We start from the raw sequence: 20,951 nt of genomic DNA on the forward strand, positions 1-20,951 counted from the left end.
GCACCCCCTACCAAACTGAGCTTGCTTTCTAGCAGGGGTGATCATTCTGCTTAAAAAGAAAACTCCGGTGTTGTGGTTTATTATTTATGACAGTGGCACTTTGGGGCCCACTGTAACCAGCACTGTCCAACCATACCCTGGAAACAGCTCCAGCCTTAATGAATCTAGAATTTAAGCATTAAAGACCACATCTGGAAGTGGGCTCAGTGGGGCTTCTGGTGGATTGGGGGCCAATGATAGAGAGCATTAAAACAACGTTTTCAGGAGCGGCCCTGACTTGGGTGGGCCTCTGCTTTTGGGTGACCAACTGCAGACACCTGGGCCTGGTTTTTCAGAGATGCTGTACACTGGTGATAGCTTTTGGGGCCAGCTGGAGTCCTGGGGGCTCAGCGCCGCTGGAAAGGAGGCTAAGGTTTCCAAAGCTGGGCAGGAGGTGATGGGATAGTGAGTGTGAAAAATCGGAACACTTCTTTTGGGGGGGGGGGAGATAGTTATGTATATAAGACAAAGTCTATAATCTGGGGAGGTCTGCTCGCCCTCCTTGACACCCACTAACTGAAGCCCTGGAGGTCAGTGAGCAGGTGCTGGCCCCAGTGACCCCCTCGTTGCTGGGAGGGTGCTAGAGGCAGAGTTGGCACATCTGGCGCCGGCTGGCGGACGTGAAGGGTGGCAATGGGATCCCGTGGAGCGGGGGCCGGAGCAGCCAGGGACAGAGGGCACCGGCCTTCGGCTCGCGCCGGCGCTGGGTGCGCGCAAGGCTTAGCGCGCAGAGCCTCCGCCAGCGGCAGCCGAACCCGCCCGGGCCCGCTCCGGCGCGGCGGGTGAGTTGGTGCCCGGCAGGCCCGGGCCGGGCAGAGGAGGGGCGCGTGCTGCTGGCTCCGGGGCCGCTTTGCTGGGCAGCCGGCAGGTTCCCCGGAGCGGGCGGAGGGGCTGTGGCTCCAAGGGCGGCGGGGGTGCTTTAAATCCCTGCCCGGACTCAGCGCCTGGGGGCTGCCTGGCCAGGGAGGGGTTTCCCCACGTGGCCCTTCGGGGAGACGGGAGAGTAGCGCGAGCCAGCCGGGCAGCAGCTCCCGGGAGCGGACTCCGCTTCGCTTCTTTGTTGCCTCCAGAGCGCCCCCCGCCCGCGGCTCCGTCGCTCGCCCGCCCGCCCAAAGAAAGGCGCCGGGTGCACTTTTGCCATTGGCTCCCTGAGCGCTAACGAACGCGGGGCTGCGGAGCCGCCGCAGCTTCCTCGGCGGCCCCGGGCGCCGCGTCCCCCCGCCCTGCGCCGGGGCGGGGCTGGGGGCTGCGCCTTGCTCCACGCGCGCCAGAGCGCGGCCGGGGGGCTGAGGCGGAGGATGGAGCCCCGGGCGGGGAGGTTCAGCGCTCGGCTCTAGCGGGGCCGGGCTGCCACCTGGGCTCCCCGCGCCCTGTTGCTCGCGCCGCCCGGCTGCATGGCCCCATGGCAAGGCGCGGAGGCGCGGAGGCTCTGAGCGGCCGGAGCGGAGGGGACTCCGGGGCGGCTCCTGCGCGGGGTTAAAGGCGGCAGCCGGGGATCCGACCTGGCCTTTTGGTTTGCAACAAAGACCCGAGACGATGCTGCGCCTGGTTTAAACCCCGGCTCCGGGGTGGAGCGCGCGGATGCTGCCTAGGGGCTGCGCCAAGGGACTCAGCTTCTCCGCCGCTTCCCCCCCAGCTCCGCAAGCTGTTACCCTCCGGGACAGCCGTGTGCCTGCAGCCTGCCCAGGCGGCGGGGCGGTCGGGAGAAGAGCGCTGTCCCGCGGGCGGCCAGATCGAAAGCATGCCTCGGGGTTGGTGTTGAAAGGCAGAGGAATGGAGGAGACCCAGAGCGCTGGCCATTAGACTGAGCAGCTCAGAGCGGGGGCTTGCCGACTGGGACCGCTTCCCCCCCCTTCCCCCTCCGCCGGCTCTGCTGCTTGGTAGTTGGTGGGTGCCTTGATTGGATCGCCTCTCTGTTTTCTTCCAGGATGGCTCGCTTTGGGGAGGCGGTGGCTGGCCGCCTGGGACCCGGAGATGCGGGCTCTGAACAGAACAGGATCCGCCAGGGACCCCCCGCGCCTTCCGGAGCGACCCCGGGAGCCTTCAAGCAAACCAAAGCGCAGAGGGCCAGGACTATGGCTCTGTACAACCCCATCCCAGTCCGACAGAACTGCTTCACAGTCAACAGATCCCTCTTCCTCTTTGGGGAAGATAACATGGTCAGGAAATACGCCAAGAAGCTCATCGACTGGCCATATCCTTTCCCCCCTCATTGCCCTGGGGAAACCCCTTCCTTCTCGTGCCCGGATTTGCATCGGTGCAATTCCACAGCACGTGTGTTGCATTAGCTGGCAGGCACGCAGCAGTGTGTCTAAGGTAAGCGCCTGCCTTCTGCTTTCAGTCCAGAATCTTTGGCACATGGAGGCAGAGTGCCTGGGGTAATCGGGTGCGCTCCTCTCCACCCCCTGTCCCCAGCGAGGCTTGCATTAATTTCGGTTTCCAGGCTGTCTCTTTCTCCCCTTTCCTGGGCTTGGCAGGGAGAGCGGAAGCTGAGTGTGTTGTCTCGTCGGGAATAAAGGCTCCAGTTAGTTGACTTAAGAACTCTGGGCTATTGGTTCCTGCAACTGACTCCAGAGACTCAGTTTTGGATCACCCATGGGGTCATGTCTGGCGAGGAAGCTTGGGTGCGGGTGTGTGTGTCCGTCCGAGTTCGGACCTACAACCAACTCACAGCTCAGCTCCTCAGCTTCTCCTCCAACTCTGTAGACACGCAGAGAAACTTAACAGGGGTCCCCCTTAGCTCACTGATGACTCTTCCCTCCTTCTCCGCAAGTCTCAAAGGTCTTGAAATCCTTTTGCTCTTTGTTACTTGCTGGAATAGAGGAGGCATTGTGGAAAGTGGATTCTGTGTTCCTCTTAATGGGAACAGACCCGTCCTTGATTCTGCAGGACTCTGCTTCCTCGTATGTTGCCTTCTAATAAATCCTTCATTTTATCCTCTCTCCCAGGTGCTCCCATGCCCTCCCCAGGCCCCCACTGAGATACACAGGAAAACTCTGCCTTTTTCAGTGCTGTGCTGGAACTGCTAAGGGATGGCTACACTGTTTTGGTACCCAACGGCCCAGGGTGCGCAAGAAACTAGGTCTCTGCCACTTGTGGCAGAGTGAGATGCTGAAAATTTCTGGAGGAGGCCTCCTCCACTCCCCCCGCCTCTATTAGGCTTGAGTACCAGAGCTGAGGTCGGCTGCCTAATCTTAGGTGGTGAGTTATATGGGTCGGTGGTGCCCCTGCTCCACCAATATTCAGGAACATGGGCCCTGCTCCACCAATGCTTGAGCTTATATTTAATCAGAGCCATCCCATCCATAAGACAGGCGAGGCAAGCTTTGAGGAGCCCCAAGCTTCAGGGTACCTGGGATCCAGGGCAGCTGGGGGTAAGCAGGGGGCCTGGCACCGGCCGTAGTGGGGGGCCTGGTGCTGACCTACCCTGCTCTGCCCCGCCCCCACTCCACCCCTTCCCCCAAGCTCCCGCCCTGCCTCTTCCCCCATTCCACCCCTTCCCCCAAGCCCCTGCCCTATCTCTTTCCGGCTTCCACCCCCTCCCCTGAGCGATGCCAGGAGCCAGTGGAGTGGGGTGGGCTGGGGCCGGGTCGCTTGCTGCTGCTGGCGCCTGGCCCTGCACTGACTCCTCAGGCTGCCCTAGACCCTGCATCCCCCTGAAGCGTGGGGCCCCCCAAAGTGCGGGGGCAGGGCCAGTCACTCCTGGCTCTGCGTGGACCCATTCTGGGCACCAGCAAAAATTATACAAACCTGGCGCCCATGGGCAGGGGAGTGCAAATCCCTTGGGTGGGTTCAGGGCCTCAAGAAGCTTGTGCACTGCTGTCCAGCTTCTCCCCAACCAGGTAGATATTGCTGTTCCCCCTCCTCAGCCATCCCCTTCCCTGGCTCCCCCCCACACCCAGCTGCTGTTCTGAGGGTGCTCCCCATGCCCCCAATGCTCAGCCCCGTGCAAAGCTCCCCAGCTGCTGGCGGCCCCTGTTCTGAAGGACCCCCCTCCCCCCCTTACAGCCTCTCTGACAGCTCTGTGGTATCCAACACTGCCGAGAACTCTGCCTGGGGTTACCCCAAGAGCCCCTCCCTTGTGTCCAGAGCCGGGTACTGGCTCAGAGAGCTCTCCTCTCCTTCCGTGTGTACCCGCAGGGAGCTCCTGGTACCGCCGCAGAGACCTCCCCCCCCCCTTAGACAGCAGCCCAGACTCCACCCTGCTCATCAGCCCTTCTCCAACGCGCGCGTTCAGCACCATAGACAGCGCCCCGCCGCGCGGCGTTCCAACCGGCACTGCATGGCGCTCGCCGGGAGATTCTGGCCAGGGCACGGTTACAGCTCCTGCTGATGCTTCAGCCAGGACAGCTCCCTCTTTTCCGTGGTCAGCCGTGGGCCAGGAAGGACGCCCTCTGTACAGTGTTGGCAGCACAATGGAACCCCTGGGCTCACCCTGCATCGCTTGCTGTCCAATGTATTGTAGAAGGAAGATTTTTGTGTAGGGTTGGGTGGGATGCAGGGCACCCTGGAAATTTTGCAGTAGGATGTGGTAGATGGGTTGCTTTCACACTGCTCTCTTGATAGCCTTCTCGGTGCAGAAGGGAGCCAAGCTGACAAGCTTAGAGCCGGCCATGTTCACTTTTTAACTCTGCCCTATATTTTGCACTTGCAGTGACAAATATTCATAGTTTCGGCCATTACTTTTCTCCCTGGACACACTACCTGGCTTGCTTGAGGGAGCTGATGACTCCTTGCTTGGATGTAAAGGAACTTGCCCTGGTACCAAATGAAAATTCCCTTCGTCCACTGCAAAGAGCTGTTTTTAGAAAGGCTAGAATATAAAAGGAGGCTAGAGGGATTGATTGAACAAAAATATGCCAAGAAAATAGTCCTGTTAACACTGAGGCCCCAATTCAGCAAAACTCTTAAGCACATGCTCAAGTGCTTTGCTGAAGTGGGGCCAATCCCCCTGAGTGACATGATGAAAGATGTTAGGCCATTGGCAGTGCACACAAGGTAGTTAAGGCAAATGAAAGGGCTTTTTGTTATTGAAGGAGCTGCTTAAGTCTATTAAATACTTCAGATGCTTTATGACAGGTTCATTCTCATATCTCATTCTCCTAACTATCCATATAATGTATTACTCATCTCTATAGTCTGGGTTGAGGTGTCTGATCATAAGCATCAAGAGCTATCTAGAGTCCAGGAGCATCTCTGCAAATTTCTTTGGGTCACCGCATGCCATTTCTTAGATGAATAAGCCTCATTTTCCAAAATATGCCAAATTATTCATAAGCTTTGTTTTGTGAGATGGAGGGAGGGGCTAATTAATTTGCTTTATCATCATTTATTTATATGCTGCTGATGGCTGGAATCCCCAAGTGGGTCCCCTTGTACTAGGTGCTGTACACATACATAATATAAAAACAGTCTCTGCCCCATACAGCTTACATTCATAGTGCTTTCCCACTATACTTAACCTCCCCACACACTCACATTATTCTTCCCAAGAATTTACAAAGCATGACAATAGTTTAGCTTTTAGTTCCATTTGTCAAAGTAAATGCTATATTCCCATGCAAATGGTAGGCACAGTTCTAATTTAAATATTAGAATCCTGGTCTCCTTCTGATCACTTGTCCATTGAACAGATGGAACAACTGAAGGTCTCCTCTTTCCAGGGAACTCATCGACCTGAAAGCATTCACACTTTTCTTCAGCACATTACCTGGTAGCTTCTGCTATCTCTTACGTTGACGGGGTTTTTTGACAGTAACCTTGTACAATGAATGTGTGTCTTGGACAGAGTGGAATATGCACTGAGAATGAAAACTGAAATGCAGTTAGAGGCAAAGCGCCAATGCTGTGAACATTTCATCTTTTCAATCTGTCAGCATAATACTGTGATCCTTCTGTTTTAGACAGCATGGAGGTACCATCATTTGCTGTGGCAAAATGTCTGGAATAACAGGACAGCTTATACTGCACTTCAATGGAGTGAGAGCTCAAAGTGCAATAATTTAGGACAAGGCTAAGTTTATAATGAGGGGGCATGGTAATTGCATACTATTATCAGATAATGTAAAATACTTGTTATTTTCTCCCTGTAATTGTACACTGGTGCCATCAGTTAAAAGGGATAGTGCCTTTAACCAGTGCTACTGACTTCAAATAGTTGTGTGAGTGTCTCCACAGTCTACAGCAAAGCCTGCTGTTTGAATCCCAGAACCGCCTCTGAGCTTGCAATCAAACTAGTTGATGGAGGAGAGTATTAGATCTTGACCATAGTAAATGAGAGGGTGACTTGCCCAAGGTAGGAGGCTGGCTATTTTCAGCAGTGATTGGTGCTGGTTATCACGGGGATGACAGAGAGGAAAACCAACTTGGATCAAGAAGGTGGGGGAAGGAGAGGTATCTTCTTTATCAAAATCCAGTTGACTAGGTAATAGGGATAAAAATAACCGGGAACTGGTGATTCAGGCCTGTATATCTGCTTGGTAAATGTGTAATTATAACCAGCAGCCTCTTCAGTTTTGCTTTTCAGTGTTAACAGGGATGATACATAAGGAGGAAGAAAGAGAAATATGAGACAAGGGCTTTCTTTTCTTGTGGGGGATCCAATCCTCTCAGTCATACAAAACTGAAAACTGGATTTATTAGTTCAGGTGGAATTGCCCCTTTTTTGCTGTTAGTGTGCAAAATACTGAGCAGGAGCTGGTTGTATTTTAGCTGGAGGAGCATTAGATTTGTTTTTCTTAAGTCATTTTAAAAATTCAAATGAAAATTGAATTACATCTGTTAAAAACAAAGCCCCATTTCTGCTCCCTTGACTGCACTTGTTCTGTCAAGGGAGCAGCTGTCAATGCCCAGACCTCCTGTTTTTATTTCATTTGCCTGGCTGCCTGGAGAACTACAATTCAGTTAGTGTGAGATGGGAAGCAGCTTATCAATATCTGCTCAATTCATCTTCTGTTAATCAGGTTTGACCACAACTCGACCAACTCCCACCTCCAAAAAAAGAAAAGGGAAAAAAAAAAACTGGGAGGGAAAAGCAACCAAAAGCTGTGTTATGATTATGGCTCCTTTCCCAAGGACTGACTCCTGTGCATGAATTATGCATTGGCCATGCAGGCTTTCCGAGGATTACTTGGTGAATGCTGACCTGCAAAGCTGTTGGGCTGATCTGAAGGTGCATGAGAGCTACCTCAGAGGGTCCACTGGAGAAATATCCTGGTATTTTATTTTTTAACCCCCGTGTTGCTACCTAGGGGCTTGATTCTGCAAGGTTCTAAGCACTCTGGCCCAGATCCAGCAAAGCAGTTGAGTATGTGCTTAAACTTTAAGCATGTGAGTTGTCCCATTGGCTTCAGTGAGGCCCTTATGGTAGAGGAAAGACAGCTGTAGAAATCTCCTGCTTTGATAGCCGTCTTTCTTCTGCCATACTACTCTGAAAGAGGGACCAAACCGATGGGTATGAATAAGAAGAGAATTTATTCTCTTCTGCCTCATCCCCCACCCTCAGCTTGTCTGGACACCTGTGCAATAAATAATGGGCACTTTTTCTGCAGGTATCTTATCCCAAGAGAGAAACAGAATCTCTTTGTGTGTGATCTGCTGGTCCCTGGTTCCAGTCCCCTTTCTGCTTCTCTCCTGGTATCCCTGTTAATTCAGTAAACAGCAGGGGACGTAGGGTCCCCTTGATGCTTGTATATATTCCCTGGTTAATATTTATCCATCCACACTGAGCGGGAGAATGGCCTTCCATGAGACTTGCAGCTGACTCTCTCTTCTCCAACATCCCTATGCTAATCAAGGCCAGAACCCTCTATACAGCAGTTGCTTACTTCAAACCCCTCCCCACAGGAACCCTGTGCCAGTCTGGGACAGAATGGCAGTGAATTTCCACATAGTTGTAATTTACAAGATAGCTGTAATTCAAATACATCCCAGTTGTATTTCCATTAGTACTGCGTTCCTAACCAGGGACAGAAAGTCCAGAGCTAAGTTTTGGACATAGCAGCCTAGCTGTCCCTCCACTAGACTGGAATTGGAATAAGTCTGTGAATTTTGTTCTGTGGAGATGCACATGGTTTAATTTTCAACTCACATCACTGATACACAGACTGAGGATGCATTCCTGTTTGCTGGCAGCATTGGCACTGCCCACTGAAAACCAACAATGCCAGAAAGGAGCCTCATTGAGACGTATTAGATTGTTCAGATGAAGGACTGTCAAGGTTCCTTCCCCACTCTGAATTCTAGGGAACAGATGTGGGGACCTGCATGAAAACTTCCTAAGCTTACTTTTACCAGCTTAGGTTAAAACTTCCCCAAGGTACAAACTATTTTACCTTTTGCCCTTGGACTTTCGCTGCCACCACCAGATGTCTAACTGGTATTATTATTATTAGGAAAGAGTCCATTTGGAAACGTCTTTTCCCCCAAAATCCTCCCAAATCTTACACCCCCTTTCCTGGGGAAGGTTTGATAAAAATCCTCACCAATTTGCATAGGTGACCACAGACCCAAACTCTTGGATCTTAAGAACAATGAAAAAGCAATCAGGTTCTTAAAAGAAGAATTTGGATAGAAGAAAAAGTAAAAAGAATCACCTCTGTAAAATCAGGATGGTAAATATCTTACAGGGTAATTAGATTCAAAACATAGAGAATCCCTCTAGGCAAAACCTTAAGTTACAAAAAGACACAAAAACAGGAATATCCATTCCATTCAGCACAGCTTATTTTCTCAGCCATTTAAAGAAAACAGAATCTAACGCATATTTAGCTAGATTACATACTAAGTTCTAAGACTCCATTCCTGTTCTGTCCCCGGCAAAAGCATCACACAGACAGAGAGAAAGGCTTTGTTTCTCCCTCCCCCCAGCTTTTGAAAGTATCTTATCTCCTCATTGGTCATTTTGGTCAGGTGCCAGCGAGGTTATCGTAGTTTCTTAACCCTGAAAGGGTGAAAGGGTTTTTCCTCTGGCCAGGAGGGATTTTAAAGGTGTTTACCGTTCTCTTTATATTTATGACAAGGACAGTTGTGTTGATTGTGGTTGTCTAAAACCTCAGAAAGTGCTAGTTAACCCTGTTCGACTCAGGAACCACTTGCTGCTGTGCTGGGAGTAATGACTTAGTGGCAGTGTGTGTGCTGTATCATAATCATCCTGCTTAACTGGAAGAGTTCACACAATGGCCCAAACGTGCAGGGCTAAGCTGGCTTGTTGCTGGCCTCCTGACAACATTTCTCTCTCTCCCTTCACCTTCATTACATCTTCTCTGCTGTGCTTGCTCTGATGTCATCTGCATCAAAAGTTCCTGTGGCAGAGGTTGTCTTATGACAACCACTTTGCAACAGTACCCATTGAGATCCCAGATAGCGGGGGCCACATTCTCCACTGCCTTGCATCCTGTGAGGTCATTTGCACCCTTTGCCCCAATTATGCAGTCAGTTTGCACAGGTGTACAAAGCAGTGAAGAAGATCCCTGAGGATCTTCCTTGCATTACTCTGTCTGGACCCAATGAGGACTCTAGCAATGCCGTGACAATGACCAGTGAGGACCCGCTGTGCAAGCTTCCTTATGCAGCGCCCTGTTGATGCCCAGCTGTTCTATGTCAGTGCCCAGCCAGGGTCATCGGTAGGAACTTCCTTATTACAGCGCCCTGTCAGTGCACAGCAGAGCCCTGTTAGTACCTAGCATGGACCAGCTATGGGGGGATGCCTGACTGCAGTTCCTTGTCTCTCATGCCCAGCCACAATTCCATGATGCTGGCTTATGTACTGCAGTGCCCTATTAAAGGTGATTAGGGCCCAGAGAGGAGCCTTTAGAAGAGCAGTAAAAATTTTGCATGGACTTGTTTAAAACAAAACTGGCTAGTACTGGGGATTTCCTAATGGGAGTAACTTCATCCATTGGTTTATGCCTCAGGATGGTAGCATGGCCATGCTATCTGGGAGAAACATTCTGAGCCTTCTGACATCTTTCTGTTGTTCTTTCAGTGCTGCTTTCTTTGCCTTTCATTCATTAGATTTCAAACCTGCTTTGGGAGTAGGTGTAATGGCAGGTCCATCTTTTTGACAGCCGGAGAGAGAGAGAGAGAGAGAAAGGCTGCCTGTCAGATGGTGAATTTAAACAGAGGCAGCTGTTGTCATGGTGACACCAAGTTGCATCCCATTGCTATGGCAACCAAAGTTAAAAAACTGATGTTAAGGCAGCAAAATCACATGTGATTCTTCTTTGTTTGAGAGAGAGAGAGAGAGACAGAGAGAGAGATTTGGTTTCCAGTTAAGGCAAGGCTGGGTGGAGAAAAAAGATTTGTATACATATATGATTGCATATATGACAGGTAAAAACCACAAGCATACAACTTATTAATATGTGTATATATGTATAAATTACAATGGCCAAATTCAAACCTTATGTAGGTGGGGGCAGGCAGTAGAGTTGTGCCCATTTACACAGATCTGAATTTGGCCCTTCATATAGATTTAGAGCGTGAACTTTTAGAATCGTATACCACCTTCTTTTAATGCTTCCAGATATTAAGTCTGATCCCCCTGTAACAAAGACTGACCTAAATCAGGAATAACTTCATTAAAGTCAACTAAATGGCACTGATGTGAAAGAAGGAGAATTAGGTTCAATAGCCCCAATCCTCCAGTATGATGGAGGTCTCTTCGCTGCAAGACATCGGTGTGAAGAGATCAGGAGGAGGGGCTAGGGTGATTGTACACCACATCTGTTCTCCCCCAATAGCTGGGGGCTGCTGTCAGCTTCTTTGGCGCTTTCTGCAATTTAGAGCAGCCTCTGCGCTTTTCTAGCTTGCATTGGTAGTAAAAGCCCTGTCAAGGGCACAGCTCCAACTGAGGATTGCTGGAGCGCAGCACGCATCAGCCATACCTCTTCTTTTGGCCATGCTCTGACAGGCTCCCTACAACTGGGGCTCCCTAGCTGCTCAATTTAGGCACCTTCACAGTTATTGCATGCTACTGGAGACAAATGGACCATATCAGGCATGTAGGCCTGGCCCATTATTTGTATCTGTATCATGGTCAGGGCTTGGGCAGTCATGCCTAGTGGGTAGGCTGGAACTAAAGGTCAGAGCGGGAGTCGGAAGCCAGGAACCAAAGCAAGGCAAAGGAGCAGGGTCTGTCACAGCAGCCAGGTTAGGATCCGCCTAGTTGCCCAGATACCTTCTTAGTGTTCCCACCCAGCTTAATAATGTGCCTGGACCAACCAGGGACTCCTGGAGCACTGCCAATCAAGCCCCTTGTGGGTGCCACATCCTGTGGAGTTTGGGCCCACATGGCTCACAGCCCATCAATTGCGGTGCTGCCAGAGCTGTCAGGTGGCGGTGTGAATGTGGCAGTCGCTTAGGGACCAGCAGACCCACATTACAGCCCTGCAGCTCCTCCCCATATGTAGATACGAATCAAATGCACATACCCACACACACACATTATATAAATATATGCCATATAAGGTATATGCATAGAGTACTTTCAGTGCTGTGTACCCAATGGCAATTGGTGTGTGTGGGTGATAGGTTTAGAGAAGTAATTCAGTCTTCTTTCGAGCATTAAACCAGATTTGAACTGGACAGAGGCATGAGTGTCACAAGACTGAGTACGTTCATGAGACCATTATCGAAATTCCAGTGTTCAGAGCATTGAACTAAAGACAGAAACAAACTTCCCTACCTACTGAAGAAAGGTTCTTCACTTTCTTGTGTCCCCTTTCCTTGCCTCAGCAGCGTTAGTGAAGTGGGGGTCTGGAGAAGCTCTGGGCTGAATTTGGGACAGTACCACAACTTTATTTTGGGAATAGGATCTTTCATGCAAAATGTATCCCAGAATACCTTGCAGCATCTAACAGGAAGGGGCAGAGAAGAGAAGAATTGCTTTCAGCTGTGATTTAGAATTAGATGGAGCACTGGGGACTCAGAGAGAAGAAGGCTGTTCAAGTGACAGGGGCTGTGGAGGAGAAGGCTCCTTCACAGGGGTCATGTCATGCGGAGGGAGAGAGAGGAGATTGGTGGTGGACAAGCAGAAGAAAGAAGGGATTGGGAGCAAAGAGATGCATGAATGAATGAATGAATGAATATAGAGGCTGAATTCCCTCTCATCTCAGAGGGGAGTGCTTCCTCCAGAGTTTGGATTAGGGTCTATTGATGGGGGAAGTCAGAATCAAATGAAGATGGAGACTGAGAAGAAGCCTAGGAGAAATTGATTCCTTGAGTGCAGGGCTGGGGAAATCATTGGTGAGGCAGTGTAGCAAATCCTGATTTAATAAACATGGGAACTGAATTCCTGCCCCTATCAGCCGGTTTCTGTAAGGCAGACTTTTAAATGGGTCCAGCCTCTATGCAGATGCAAGCATAGCTTCTTTGATGCTGCATGTATCCCAGCCCCCATTCCTCTCAATCCCACCCTTCTACCAGCATATTTCATTTCTGAAGGCAGGGAGGGAGTAGGCAGGAAGGCAGGGAGAGGCAGGAAAGCAGGGAGGGAAGCTGGCATGATCACTGCTTTCAGATCACTAAGTCACAGACGCTGCAGGTGAATCTGTGAAGGTTTTCTGCAGCACTCAGCCAGGGAGTGATTTATGTCCTCTCCAGCCATTTGGGCATATTGCATCAGCGTGCCGTCAGAATCATAAATCCCCCTTCAGGGCTTGGATCTGGGCGTGCTTTCTGCATGAGTGAATCTGGTTTTAGCTCTTATCCTAGACCTGTTCCTGTGGTGGGTTCTGGTGTAGATGCACACTCTCTTGTGACCAGAGGGAAGCACCCAGTAGCATAGAGGCTGCTCCCCCAAAGCCCATATTCCTTAGCTGGCTGCTCTTCCTAAGAGAAGGGAAAGAGCTCCACATTCCCTTCTGTTGCTCTGCTTAGCGAATCCCCACGTGATAACTGCAAAAAAAGTTCTGCGTCTATCTCTCTGATGTAATACAGTAGTTGATGGAGGAAGAGGGCTCAGCATCGAGCACCATCACCACTATTGCACAGACTTATGGCTCAAACCAGACCAGGTCAGAACCTAGTGGAGTGCTCCCAGGGCAGGAGATAGCTGGGGGCGAGGTAGAAGAGTGGGTTATTGCTGAAGCCTGGGCTAATTTCTGCCTGGCTTGGTGACCAAGAACAAGTCAACTCTGCTGCCACTGGCCTCTCATCTCCTTCCCCAGCTTGAAATTCCCCAGGAAGGAAATTAACAAACGGCAGGTGTGCAGCACAGCTGGAATTAGCTGAGTTGCTAAGGAAACAAGTCAACTATTCAAGAGAGAGAGCATTGGATAAAGGGGATAAATCAATAAGAAAACCTATTTTTATCGTTTCCCTAATGATCTTATCCGAGAAGCTAGATGAAGGTAAAATGAGAGAGCTGGAGAGAGACAGGCTCTCATTACTAGACTCAGAGGGAGACAAGTGTTACTGTGCATTTTGGGTGACTGTAAGTTTTGTATAACTAGACACCTAACAAGGAAGGAAGTGGGAGAGAGTCAGGGCATCTTCTGGGGGGTCCCCAACTCTGAGCTGGAAGGATCATCACCTCCTTGGCAGAATGAAAGGCAGACTGATTTTAGTGTTTATTGACTATCCCCTCACCCTTTTGCTAATAGTTTCCAACTCTTAACTCTCTTGGGATGGGGCAGAGGAATTTGGGGATCTCCAGACCATTTACAGCCCAGTTTTCCAAAGTGCTCTCTGATTTGGGTTGCCTCAGTCTTGGGTCAAAATTGAGAGACCATGGGCCTAATTCTCTGAGGTGCTGAGAGTGGCCAATGATGTCAGCTGGAACTGTGGGTGCTCAGCGCTGCTTAGATGTAGGGTCAAGGTGTCACATGGTGGGCACCTAAAGCATGAGGCTTTGAAAATGAAAAGCCACTTTTGAAAATGTTGGCTCTAACTCCTCCCCGATCTGAGTGAAGGAACCTTATCCTCACACTGGCTGGGCCAGCTTAATCAGGGACACTCGCTCAGTGCTAGGTGTTCTGGAGGAAGGAGTAACACAAAGGCAGGAACACCCAATGTTGACCCGTTTGAGGGCTTCATTGGTAACTTGCCCAAGAATCTCACCTCATTTGTACAGAATGGGGCCGAGCAAAGCTGCCCTCTTTGGTCTGGAGGTATGGGGCCTGTGGAGGCTACAGATCCCTGCTTGCAATGCTCAATGTCCATCTGAATGCCTGCACTTGGTGTAAGAGCAGCACATGCTTGGGCCTTAAGGGTGGGATTCCCAAAAGAGATGGGTGTTGACCTAATTCTATTCCCTTTGAAGTCAGTAGTGAAACTCCCTTTGACTTCAGTTGGGGAAGAATTAGGCCAACACTGTGTGCTCTTGAACCCGCTCCCATCGTCTCTGTGCACCACACCTCTGTGTGAAGGGTCAGGTGGCTATAACCCACTTCTCCCCTCTTAGGGCTTGGCTATACTGGCACCGCTAAAGTGCTGCCGTGGCAGCGCTTTAACGTGCCTTGTGTGGTCGCGGCGCAGCGCTGGGAGAGAGCTCTCCCAGCCTCTAAAAAACCTACCTCCACGAGAAGCGTGGCTCCCAGCACTGGGGCACTGTCTACACTGGCGCTTTACAGCGCTGAAACTTGCTGCGCTCAGGGGGGGTGTTTTTTCACACCCCGAGCGAGAAAGTTGCAGCGCTGTAAATTGCCAGTGTAGACAAGCCCTGAGTGGAACGTGCTCAGCTTGTATCTGTGTTCACAGAGATTAGAGGGCACTACCCTACCAGACACTGCCGTTGCCTCTGTCCCACTCTGTAATGCCCCAGTCACAGCATTCATGTCTCCCTCTGGTTCCTGCATCTATCAGAGCTACCTGGTTTTTCCGTCTGGATTTTTCCATCTTGGGATAATCAAATTTAAAGATTGCAGGAAGGAGAGAGAGGCATTAAACGTCTGTCTCAGAAAGGAAGGGAGTGAGAAATAGCAAGCACCACTTGTCAGGGTGAAACAGACCCTGCGGGAGGAGAGAGACTCCAGTGTTGCCAGCCAGCCCCACACTTCTCATCTAGGCAAGTGGATCTAGTGCCTAGGGACTTGTCTTAGATTCATAGTTTCATAGATATTAAGATCAGAAGGGGCCATTATGATCATCTAGTCTGACCTCCTGCACAATGCAGGCCACAGAATCTCACCCACCCACTCCTGTGATAAACCTCTCACCTATGTCTGAGCTATTGAAGTCCTCAAATCATGGTTTAAAGACTTCAAGGAGCAGAGAATCCTCCAGCAAGTGACCCATGCCCCATGCTACAGAGGAAGGCGAAAAACCTCCAGGACCTCTTCCAATCTGCCCTGGAGGAAAATTCCTTCCCAACCCCAAATATGGTGATCAGCTGAACCCTGAGCATATGGGCAAGATTCACCAGCCAGATCCCCAGGAAAGAATTCTCTGTAGTAACTCAGACCCCACCCCACCTAACATCCCATCACAGGCCATTGGGCCTATTTACCATGAATATTTAAAAATCAATTAATTGCCAAAATCATGTTATCCCATCATACCATCTCCTCCATAAACTTATCGAGTTTAATCTTGAAGCCAGATATGTCTTTTGCCCCCACTGCTTCCCTTGGAAGGCTATTCCAAAACTTCACTCCTCTGATGGTTAGAAACCTTCATCTAATTTCAAGTCTAAACTTCCTGATGACCAGTTTATATCCATTAGTTCTTGTGTCCACATTGGAACTGAGCTTAAATAATTCCTCTCCCTCTCCGGTATTTATCCCTCTCATATATTTATAGAGAGCAATCATATCTCCCCTCCACCTTCTTTTGGTTAGGCTAAACAAGCCAAACTCCTTGAGTCTCCTTTCATAAGACAGGTTTTCCATTCCTCGGATCATCCTAGTAGCCCTTCTCTGTACCTGTTCCAGTTTGAATTCATCCTTCTTAAACATGGGAGACCAGAACTGCACACAGTATTGCAAGTGAGGTCTTACCAGTGCCTTGTATAACGGTACTAACACCTCCTTATCTCTACTGGAAATACCTCACCTAATGCATCCCAAGATCTCATTAGCTTTATTCACGGCCATATCACATTGGCGGCTCATAGTCATCCTGTGATCAACCAATACTCCAAGGTCCTTCTCCTCCTCCGTTACTTCTAATTGATGCGTCCCCAGCTTATAACTAAAATTCTTGTTATTAATCCCTAAATGCATGACCTTATACTTCTCACTATTAAATTTCATCCTATTACTATTACTCCAGTTTACAAGGTCATCCAGATCTTCCTGTATGATATCCCGGTCCTTCTCTAAATTGGCAATACCTCCCAGCTTTGTATCATCCGCAAACTTTATTAGCACACTCCCACATTTTGTGCTGAGATCAGTAATAAAAAGATTAAATAAATTGGTCCCAAAATCGATCTCTGAGGAACTCCACTGGTAACCCCCCTCCAGCCTGATAGCAACCTTGCTTGCTGTAACAGCACTGCTAAAGCACTTGTTTTCTTTTAGCCAGTGTTAATTGCTCACAGGTTTTCAGGAAAAGGGAACAAAAGACCCAAAACAGGCCAGTGGCTCAAATATTATTTCTCATGTAATTGCTGGAAGTTGGCTGGTGTGGCTGGAGAACAAAGCAATGGGTGGCCTTAACAAGAGCCTTGAAGGGAAATCACAGCTGATATAAAACCCCCTGGGAAAATTTTTGATACCTGGTTCATCACCTCATGGCAGTTTCCATCATTCTCTTCTGGCCCCACCTGCAAGGTAAATGTTACGACTGAGCACAGAACATCCCCAGTTTGAGGGGTGGTGGCACCATAGATTTATCTATCGCTTTTCATCTGAGAATGGAGACCCTTCCACACCACTCAGAGTTCAGAGTGTCCTGCCTCGGGTAGTGCCCCTGTCTGATGAGACCCACCCTCTCACAACGCCCACCACTGTGCAATGCTGCAGGGGGTCAACGTCTTCCTGCCTGACTGCTGGGGTGCCCAGCATATGCTCTCTAGCAGGAGATTTGATTCGCCTTAATCTTATCCTTTCTAATGACAAGCGTAATTAATGCTGCCATAGTTAATATCAGTAACAGGATGTCAATAACAGGATGTGACTTCATGGCAGTGAATTCCATAGGGTGACTATGTGCTACATAAAGGAATATTTTCTTTTATTTGTTTTTAAATTATTGGCCATTAATTTCATTGAGTGACCTGGCCTGTTCCATACCTCATCTGAATCCCCGGCTCCTCTCCATACCAGGCTAAAGAAGTCCTAGCTTCTGCAATTGCTTGTCTTGGTGAGATCACTGGCGGTATGGATTGAAAGCCTGTCTTTGGTCACCAAATAGGCGATACTCTTGCCCTACTTTCAGGAAGCTGCAGAAATGAAGGGACATGCCCTAAAAATTGCTCAGGTCTTAGACCAAACCCAGAGGGTCAACACTCCCTGCACCTCCAAAGCCCTCAGCCACAGAGTTATGCAAGGCTCAGTCCTAGCTTTGTATAGGCGTGCCAGCAGTACCCAGCCCTATCTCACCTCTCCCACAAAGATAGATGTCACAATGTTCTAGCTCTCCCAGTGCCTATCCAAAACCAGCACCTGGATAGAAGAGCAGCTGGCTGAAGCTTAACCTTGGCAAGAATGAGGCGAGGATGGTAGTAAGAGGGAAATGCTTTGAAGAGCCTCCCACTTCTATAGTCTAACCCATGATCTGGGGCATCTGGCCTCAGATTAAATTGGTCTGCCACTTACAAGTCCTTTTGGACTTCTCAGTGCTACAGGTTGCCCACCTAGCTGTGGTGGCAAAGAATGCCCCCTTCCCTGTGTCTGGCCAGAAGATTGTGCCCCATGCTATGGAACATAGACCTGGCTATGATGAAATGCACATTTGTGATCTCCAGGCTTGAGTAGGGTAATTTAGTGTGCCTAGGAATGAAGCCACAGGCCCTAAAAAAGCTCCAGCCGGTGTAAAGCACAGCAGCCCATCTGCTTAGCACCGGAAGTCACTCTGGGGCTCGGCTCTCTGCATGGACTCATTATAGAATGGGAGTCCAGTTCAAGGTCTGTCTGGCCCACTATTCAAAGCTGCCCACAAGGTCTGGTCCTGGATTGCCTCTTCCTCATCACAACCACCCCCAAATCACCAGCTGTTTCAGGGAAGCAATTATACTGTTGACCAGCAGGGGGCGGTTCTGAGTGCAGGAGGCAGAACTACCCAGGAGATGGGCCTAAGCGGTGGAACTCACTTGTGGAACATCTGCCAAGGGAACGGGCCTCTCCACTTTCAGAGCTAAATGCAGACATCACTTCTGCTTAGCTTTAAGTCACATTCCTCCCATCCCTCCCTCTACACTGATCAAACTATTCTCCTACAGGCTGGGGAGAGGAAAGCAGACAGAGAGAGATTGTTACTTCTGACTTTAAATACTTGGGAGAAATTCAGATTTGATGGTGATGGGGCACTACAAGGACCTGCACAGACAGAGAAATGGTGGAAATGAGTAGATTGGTCTCAATGTAGTCCCTCGCCAATGGATGTTTGTTTAGATACCAGAGCCATCCCCACCCCTGTGACAGTCCATGCTAACCAGAGAACTGGACCAGCCCAAGGAGTGCAGGTTGGCATTGAGGTGGATTGGCAGAGGAGACAGTGCAGGGCACTGCAGATCAGGACTAAGGTACATGACTGAGGGTGTGGGTCCTGGCATAGTAGGAGGGGCGGTGGGGTCGGTGAAGTGCTGTGGCAGAGCCATGCCATGGGATGGCTGCACTGCGCATATGCTTCTATTTCACCAGTGCATGGCAGGGCCAGAGGTGGGGCAGCTGGAGAGGAGAAGTTGACAGGGGCTCTGGTTTAAACACACAATCCCTCCCTGTCAGGATTGTTTCAGTTCTGCTTTAATTCAAGTGGCCCACACTTGGCAGAAGTCCCTGGCTGCTCCCTTCCTGCCGTGCAGCTCTCCAGCCAGCCAGCTCCTACACAAACACACAAACCGATTTATGGGACTGCACTTCTGCTTCCCCAGGGCTCCCTATCCTGCCTTCTGGTCAGCAACCCCCACCTGTGTTTTTCCCAGGGGAGTAGCTCAGCCCCTCTGTGAAAAGTGCTAAGCCTAACTGAACTCAACTGGGCCTAATTAGCTCTCTGAGCTAATGCTGAACCCTAATTGCTAGGCTGCTGCCTGGTGCAGTGGGTCCCCCTGGGCACATCACTGCATTTCAGGGCACTGCACTGACAGACCTGTCCAGCCGGCCCCTCCATGCTCCCAGACTGTCACGAGACCTAGAATTCACCCAGTTTCTTTTACAGGGAAGATCAAGCCCAAATTTAAAAGAGGCACCTGTGGAGACCTCCTGCTAGCCGTGTAAACAGCCACTCCTATTCACCCTGCCCAGGATCTTTATTCCCATAACACAGCAGGTACAATGAATTGGTGCACTGGATCTACTGCCTCCTCTTGAGCTCTGGAAGGAAAATGTCCCCCAGGAGGCAGGAGCATGGCAGTTGATTCACTCACCTGCAGGGGTAAAGAGGTGTTTGTTCTCCATCAGTATCTCACTGTTCTTGAAACATGACTCTCCAGCCCGAAACAGTGGTGTATCTAAGGTCCCCTCCTCCTGCATCCCAGCTGCGAGGTAGCGGGGCTATCGCCCGTCTCCTCATGTTTATTGATGACAATTGTTCTTTTATTACAAAGACATGTTAAAGATCAGTGGCCACTGACAAGGATTTAGTCGTCCTTTTGCTCTGAAGTGTGCTTTGTTTTGGCGCGGCTGGGCAGCAGGCCAGATGGGAGGAGGGAATTCTTTACGTATCCGCCTTGTTTAACACAGCCATCTTGAGATTAAAGGATCGGGGGGCTAGGCTTCATGCTGTCTTCTAAATGTGAAGAACCCTCAATTTATTCCTCCTTCCCCCAAATAGGATAACGTTAATATCTAGGTGATTTGTAGTGGGGTCAATCTAAATTGAAGGGAGGATATCTAATAATCCTAATAATTAGTTGCCATGTGTATGCTGTATCACCTCTCTTTGCCAAGGACCCTAGCTGCTTCATGATAAAATACATACAGACTCAGGCCCTGCAGTCAGATTGATGCACCTGGGGCCTTTGAAATCATTGACCCAGATTTTTCAAAGAGACCAGTGATTTTGGTTGCCTCCATTTCGGGATATTCAACTTGAGATGCCTTAAAGGGCCCAAATTGTCACTCACCTCTGAGACTCAGGCCCTGCCAAAGCATCTCGAGTGGACACCTGTACTTGGAAGCATCACTTTTTGAAAATCTTGGGCCTCCTTGTGGGTGTCAAGGTGCACCCACACTGGTTGGGATCTAAATGCTGGGCCTTACAGAGTTCTACAGACAGCCCCTTACTCCTGGCTGAAGTCCCATTGATGGTAGATTGTCATCTTCAGAGCAGGGAGTGTCCATTTCCTGTGTTTGTCCCGCACGCTGGGTCCCCTATTCTGACAGGGGACCATCATGTTATAGATATTGGATGATGATACTGATTTTGAGGGTCCACGGGGCTGGGGCTCTTATAGATCAGCCCCTAAAGGCCAGATCCTGGGAGAGTTGCCCAATGCTCAGGTTCATGAGGCTGAAATACAGTGATTAGCACCCATGTGCCAGTGCAATTGGTGCGTCAGGCCACAGGCTTTTGGAAAGAGAGAGGTGCATTGATGTGCTCTGGAAAGGCCTTACTCTTTGCTTGTGTTTGGGCTAAACGGGGGAAGGGAGGGAGCTCTGAGATCAGAGCCCAACAGCCATATCTCCTTGGATCCTGGAGAGCCAGATGGAACATACCCCAGGGAGTCAGAAGTGGCATCTAGGACCCAGGCCATTAATGGCCTGAAAAGTCAACCCCCAACCTTTTAAAGTCAATCCCTGCCCATGCTGCCAGGTGGTGAAGGGCGCACAGCAGCAGATAATATTAAAAACAATAATAATATTAATACT

The 20,951-nt window shown here is 49.9% G+C and overlaps 1 protein-coding gene across 8 annotated transcripts in view; it reads left to right on the plus strand.

Annotated features, from left to right (window-relative positions):
- Positions 1-1,243: 1,243 nt before the first annotated feature.
- CACNA1E (calcium voltage-gated channel subunit alpha1 E) overlaps positions 1,244-20,951 on the plus strand; it is a 213,624-nt gene continuing 193,916 nt past the window's right edge. For 2 of the 8 annotated variants that reach the window (XM_038412802.2, XM_043491387.1), the window contains exon 1: positions 1,245-2,233. In XM_038412802.2, the coding sequence (XP_038268730.2) occupies positions 1,968-2,233 (266 nt within the window). In that variant the 5' untranslated portion in view covers positions 1,245-1,967. Of the gene's footprint in view, positions 2,234-20,951 lie in introns of all 8 variants that reach the window. The other 6 variants (XM_038412797.2, XM_038412803.2, XM_038412805.2 and 3 more) reach the window with 5 other exon arrangements.

This window comes from Dermochelys coriacea, chromosome 8 (assembly GCF_009764565.3).
Source record: "Dermochelys coriacea isolate rDerCor1 chromosome 8, rDerCor1.pri.v4, whole genome shotgun sequence".
Taxonomy (NCBI): Eukaryota; Metazoa; Chordata; order Testudines; family Dermochelyidae; genus Dermochelys; species Dermochelys coriacea.